At 36.1% G+C, this 7,174-nt stretch overlaps 1 protein-coding gene across 1 annotated transcript; it reads left to right on the forward strand.

Annotated features, from left to right (window-relative positions):
• Positions 1–3,284: 3,284 nt before the first annotated feature.
• On the forward strand, positions 3,285–6,828 carry LOC122289996. Its single transcript, XM_043097494.1, has 3 exons — positions 3,285–4,583; positions 5,755–6,297; positions 6,482–6,828. The coding sequence occupies exons 1-3, from the start codon at positions 3,639–3,641 to the stop codon at positions 6,581–6,583; spliced, it is 1,590 nt and encodes a 529-aa protein (XP_042953428.1). The 5' UTR covers positions 3,285–3,638; the 3' UTR covers positions 6,584–6,828.
• The last annotated feature ends 346 nt before the right edge of the window (positions 6,829–7,174 follow it).

Genomic DNA, 7,174 nt, shown 5'->3' on the forward strand with positions numbered 1-7,174 from the left:
CTAATTCTGCCACTGCCAAGTTTTGTTCTGAAATTGGTTTACAGGATATAGTGTTAGAGGGGATGCCAAATTGATGAAGTTAACAGCTTTGATGAAATCTGGTTAGAGCATGATCAGATCATTGAAGACATCCAGCATATCAAAATTCAAAAGGAGCATACAACGGTTGTCTATTAATTTTTCATCGAGGGAAGGTAACAAGGCAGGTCATCTTCTTGCCAAATATGCATTACGGGTTCAGGGAGAGATTGTTTGGTTCGAAGAATGTCATGATGTTATTCAAACTTGTATTATGTTAAAAAATAGTGTTATAATTAATTGTTTGACTGATTAATGAAGATTGAATGTTTCCTTCTCAAAAAAGGAAAAACACAAAGTAAGAAGCTCGACATGCAAATTGGTCGCATTGCCGCAGCATGGTACACGAACCTACGCTTAGAAAAATACTTTTGCCTAAAGTAGATTAAATTACATGTAATCTATACAGGTAATAAATAAAATTAAAACAAAAGAAGCATTCCAACAAAAAATTAAATAAATAAATAAACAAATTTTGTGCCAATAATTCCGACGGTACACATCGTTGGTAACTTGGTTAACCGAACAATCTTAAAAGACGTAAGCATAGTCCGAGGCCAATGCTAAATTAATGCTCCAATAAAAACGACAGCCTAACTTCTAAACATCGCTTTCCAAAGATTTATTTATTTATGGTATAAAAATATTATAAAATTAAAATATTATAAATTTTTATTTTTAATTTGAAAGAGTTGAATTGTTTTGTTTAAAAATTTAAAAAAATTATAATTATTATATAATAATTAGATGAATTTGTAATTAAAAAGTATATGTTTGAGTGACGTTTGAATTTTAAGATGTTATCTCATCTCAACATTTAAACAATCCCTAACATTCAAGCATTTACAGGTTAGGGTCATGCTACTGTGTTGCCCAGTTCTAAGCGCTAGTTTGGTTATTGGACTACACTGAAATCAATTCAATTCAATTTAATTTGAAGTTGAGTTTAACATCTAAACATATAACTTTTAAATTACTAAACTCGTTTCAATTCAAAATCTATTTACATATGAGATTCACAATAGATTCAAAAATCTATTTACATATGAGATACACATAGGACTTATAATCTTTTTCAACTTTATATAAATAGTATTAAACTCATCTTAATATCCAAACACATATAAATTTATTTTAGATAAACCCTACATAATTCACTTCACGATCTCAACTCACTATTATTTATAAAGAATTGAGTTTAACTCTATATCCAAATGCAGCCTAAGTTTGGCTGCTAGTTTATTTTGCCTTTCTTTCAAAAATATTTTTTATATATTTAAAAAACAATACAACTTCAATAATATTAACTTTTTTAGATATTTAAAAAATAAAATAAAATAAAATACACTCGCGGTAAAAAACCGCAGAGCACACTAGCATTTTTCTACATATTAACAATGAGAAGATGATGACATCGTTAAGTCACTAATTTGTTTAATGCAAGCTGACTTTGGTTAGGATTGTTGGTTCATTGCAATAAATTGAAGAACTTTTATCGATTCTGTTGGCATTATTTTATAGAATGTAACGTGTTTATTTAATGAGAATATAATGCCTCGTATGAGTAAATGAGAAAGTGTCCACTTTAGAAAAATAAAAAGAATTTATTATCATTTATTGAGCTTAATTATTTTCATCTAATTCTCTTAAAAAACCTATTCCCATCATGTTGGGTTTTTTGTGTTGAGCCTAATTATAATTTGTGATAGTCCAATTTGAAGACTCGATCTAATAAAGTTAGTTGTGGGTTTTAATGAAATTTTCAACGACCCGATACGCTAATTAGGATTTATTATATATTATAGAGTTTTGCTACTTATCAATCTCACATATTATATATCATATTTTTTTTATTTTATATTTTTTTTAAGTTTACTCTTCTTAAATTAATTGAATTATTATACTTATTATCTACATTCTAAACATTTGGTAAAAGAAAAAAAAATGTGTTGTATGATGTGTAGGTTTATATTTATAATTTTTCTATATTATATTAAATTCTTTAGTATGGCTGTCAATTAGGGTTTGCCATATGTATATGCCCTATTTTTGTACAGCCACATTGTATCTTTCATGAATAAATTTTATGTGAACATAACTACTTTGTTGATTTTATTTTTTCTCTTATCATTTCCAACCTTTCGGTTAATTGTTGTTAGAAGCTTACTTAAAATTATGAAAAATGATATTTATAGTCTTTGAGTGTGAAGTGTCGCACAATCTCTCTATAAAAATTAAATAAATATAAAATTTAAATAAAAATAAACTAATTTTCTTATAATATACCTCCCTATTTTTAAAAATAATTACTTGATATTTATTCACATTATTCTAAAATTACTTGTTGCCATGTTGGGGACAGAGATATTTGAATTGTAATTTAAAAATTGTACCATGTTGCAGAAGAATTATGGAAAACCATAAATAATTTATCTGCCGAAGTAATTCTTCCTGACAGGATTTATCATTAAATTCTTTTAATAAGTAAGAAAGTATCATAAAAAAAGAATTGTCCACGTATCCTTCAAAAAGTTCCACAATTAAAGAAACTACGTGTCATATGAAGAAAAAATTAAAGAAGGGGAAGGAGAAGAAGACATGTCTATTTGAGAAGCAGCATAATAACTAAAGAAAACATTTTAAATGGATTTATTTTTAAAAAAATGGAAGTATTATCGTTTCCGAGTTATCACCCCCACCAGGAGAGAAGTACAGTTCCGTTCTGTCCAGATAGACTCCTCTGTCGACACGTAAACATACACTGCTTAGGCCGTTGGGTACGTGGAAAATTTTTTGGGCAATAATATTATAGACAAACGAAAATGAAAACGATAGCAATACTATTAAATATATTTATTAAATATTATATATATATATATATATTTTGGGTGGTTAAATAAGTTATTATTATTAAATTTACATTTTATAAAATTTCTTTAATGATTAAAAACGTTTAAAAAAATTATTTATACTAATATAATATTTACCATTATCTTATAAACAAATTCTCGTAGACTTCTTCCAGGGTGGGACCCAAAACCAAACCCAGTAACCAGACAGGGATCGTCCACATATCTCCGTATCACAATTCACACCCAACACCTTCCTCAAGGAATCGCAAGGACCCGAAACAATAGAAATACAAAACAAATAAAATAAAAATAGAAATAATAAACCTTAAAAACTTGAAAGTATTTTATTTTAAGCATATAAAATGGAAGTAATTGCTAGTATAACTCTACTCTGATTCTCCGGGAGAGTGTGCAACCTGGCACCTCTGCATGCTCTCTCACCTTTACCCTACCCTTCCCCCCTGCTCCTCAACTTCTTTCTCGCTTCCATCCCCATTTCCCCCCCCTTGGGAATTTCTTGTTCTCCAATGGTTTCCATTTTTCATAAAGTAATCGAGTTCGAGCTCCATTGTAAAACTAATTCAAAAGAGATCTTGTGATCGCTTCAAAATCTAACACTTTTTTTTTTTTTTTTGGTTAAAGCTGTGATTTTTTGTTTGCATTCAGATATATAGACCCCAGAAAGTTGAGAATAGAGAGGTTTCGAGGATGAAAGGGGCGCAGAAGGATTCAGAGAAGCTGATTTGGGAATCGATGAGAAGCCCGTCCGGGGGAAACCCCATTATCGGGTCGGGTCAACAATACAGAGCCTTGCCCAAATTCCTGGTCTGGCTCATCCTCTTCGTTTCTGCCACCTACATCGTGTACACGCTGAAGCTCGTTTCCACCTCACGCACCTGCGAGGACGAGCCTTTCCCCAATCCTCGTACCCATATCTCATCCTCATCTTCTTCTTCAGTAAAGAATGTCACGGCCACCTCCTTGTTCTCACAGTCGATTCAGGATCACGCGGTGGTCGAGACTCTTCTGCCCGAGTCCCCAGAAACCCGCCGGACCGAGATCCGGAACATAGTGTTCGGCATCGCGGCCTCGGCCAAGCTCTGGGAGAGAAGGAAGAACTACATCAAGCTCTGGTTCAGGCCCAAGGAAATGCGAGGCGTTGTGTGGCTGGACCACACCGTGAAGACCCGCGAGGTCGACGAGGAAGACCTCCCACCAGTGAAAATCTCCGGAGACACGTCGCGGTTTGCCTACAAGAACAAGCAGGGCCACCGGTCCGCTATTAGGATCTCGCGGATCGTTTCCGAGACGCTCCGGATGGGCCTGGAGGATGTGCATTGGTTCGTGATGGGAGATGACGATACCGTCTTCGTGACCGAGAATCTGGTCCGAGTATTGAGGAAATACGACCACAATCAGTTCTACTACATCGGGAGCTTGTCGGAGAGCCACTTGCAGAACATATACTTCTCATACGGGATGGCCTACGGCGGTGGAGGCTTCGCGATCAGCTACCCATTAGCCAAGGCGCTCGCCAAAATGCAAGATCGATGTATACAGAGATACCCGGGGCTGTACGGCTCCGATGACCGAATGCAGGCTTGCATGACAGAACTCGGTGTCCCACTCACCAAAGAACTCGGTTTTCACCAGGTCCGTCGCTTTCCTAGTCGGACTTTTTTTGATTTACCTGTCGGTGGTTTTTGTTTTGTAGTGCTGTAATTGATTTTTGTTTGCTTCCTTTGGTTGTTGTTTGCCACCTTTTTTTTTTTGACCTTTTTTTCGCGGGCAAGAAATGGTGATCCTTTCCAGCTATAGAAGCTAGAATCTTCCTTTTTATCTCCGATATTCCGGCTGATATTATCTGTAACACGGCTTTGGACTCGGTGATGGGTAACCTAACCTTTTTCATTGGACTTCTAAAGCTGGGATTATATCACCCACTTCTTTTCCAGGAATTTCCGATATGTCGGTATGGGCAAAATCCACGCTAGACGTTGATTGGCTTAGGACAGGTCCACCATTTGCGTTTTCTATTTCGTAAGATTGGCGTATAGGAGACTGGTCTAACAACAAGCAGGTCATTAATTAGCTATGTTTTCCACAGTCCACAACTAGGATAAATGGTGAAGGGTTAAGACCCACGTGTCAAAGAGGCAATGGACCAGGTTTTGTCCCCTGTTGAGGTGCTTCACCCACGGTCAATTTGTTGGATCGTTTGAATTCACGTTCCTTTTTGTTGAACGCTAGGACAAGAGTGAAACCTCCACAACATATTCACAGATGCTGACAAAATACTAACTTCCTAAGACAGAGAGTTCTATTGTGCTTAATTTAATTTAAGTGCACATTAATGAAAGACACCATATTGACTTGGTGATAAAAGTTAGTCCTTAGGCCTTAGTTTTTAGCAAAGTACAAGAATGTTTATCTGTAGTTAGTTGGCAAAGTAAAGAATGAGATAGAACAAGAACAGTTAATTTCAATCACTTCTTCAAATACCTTACACTCTGCCCCTTGGCTGAAGAATTATGAAAATTTACAGTGTTGCGTTTTAAGGATACACTTGTAGACGGAAATGGTATTTAGGGGTAGCTATGTAACCCTGGAAACAGATGTTGATGGTGTTTACCTAAACGTCATTTGTGGAAGAGAAACGTGGTTACAATCTTAGATAGTGTCAGAGCTCAAAGCGGGGTGCTCTCTTGATGTTCTTTGCCTAGAAATGTTACTAGTCTTTAGACCTTAGTAATATATTAATGCGTAAGATCAACAGCATTAATTCTAATCCTGTCTGTTCTTGTTCCTGATCAATGACAATCAGTATGATGTATATGGGAACTTGTTCGGGCTTCTAGCAGCACATCCGGTGACACCCTTGGTATCGATGCATCACCTAGATGTGGTTGAGCCCATCTTCCCCAATGTGACTCGGGTTCAAGCCCTCCAGCGGCTTACCATACCTATGAAGTTGGATTCAGCTGGGCTCATGCAACAATCAATTTGTTATGACAAATCTAAGAGGTGGACTATTTCAATTTCATGGGGATTTGCCGTTCAAATATTCCGTGGAGTCTTTTCACCCCGCGAGGTTGAAATGCCTTCAAGGACATTTTTGAATTGGTACAAAAAGGCAGATTATACTGCATATGCATTCAACACGCGACCAGTTAGCCGAAACCCCTGCCAAAAGCCTTTTGTATTTTACTTGTCAAGGGCAAGCTTGAATTCAACAATGAACCAGACAGTGAGCGAATACGTTCGGAATCGTGTATCTCATCCTGTGTGCAAGTGGAAGATGGCCGATCCTGCCAATCTTGAGAGAGTGGAGGTTTATAAGAAGCCCGACCCACATCTATGGGATAGGGTAAGTACCATTTTTTTTTCAGTCTCTATTTGATTTCTTTGATTAAAGACTGCCACCCTCGAAGGGTTAATAACCTTTATGTTTCACTTAGCTTTCAAATAAGGTGTTGGATTTTCATTTTAGCAATTAAAATGTCAAATTTATGTTTTTCAATTATACTTCAATTTTGTTGCTATTTTGACAGTCCCCACGGAGAAACTGTTGCAGAGTCATGGGCTCAAAGAAGAAAGGAACCACAGTGATAGAAGTGGGTGTGTGTGGGGAAGGTGAGATCAGTGAAATGTAGCCATAATTTTATTCAATTTATTGATGTGAGCTTCTTCTCTGTTCCTCTTCTTCTCATTGCCCCCCCTCCTCTTACCATTGTCTATTTCTTTAATTTGTTCTCCACCTCCCAATTTTTTGCAAGTTTCCTCCCAGAGGCCGTTGACAATCCTTACAGAAAAAAGAAACTGGTATTGTAAAAAGGCTGTAATTTATGCATTTTGTAGTTGCCGAGCAATTAAAATTTTGAAGCTTGTTAGATTCCAATTCGAGAGAGTATTTATGCTCTTTGTCAATACCAATTTGAGTAGATTCTAGCTTTCTAAGATTCACTGCTATTAATGATGCAACAAAATAAAGCTCAAGTTTTCCCCCTTATTTCAAGTTTGGAAGTTAGGTTGGCTACTCTGCTGGAATGGAATAAGAAGTTAAGAACAGAACAGAATTCCAGGGGGTCTGGGATTCTGGGTTTGGTTCTTCTGGGTTCAATCCGATGAGGGCTAAGATATTTCTAGATTAAACTTGGTTTGGTTCTTCTGGGTTTGTGATGGACTTTGACTAACCAAAAGGGTCGGAAAAGTATTAAATCCTAGATTAAACTTGGGACTTTAGG

This window comes from Carya illinoinensis, chromosome 12 (assembly GCF_018687715.1).
Source record: "Carya illinoinensis cultivar Pawnee chromosome 12, C.illinoinensisPawnee_v1, whole genome shotgun sequence".
NCBI lineage: Eukaryota > Viridiplantae > Streptophyta > Magnoliopsida > Fagales > Juglandaceae > Carya > Carya illinoinensis.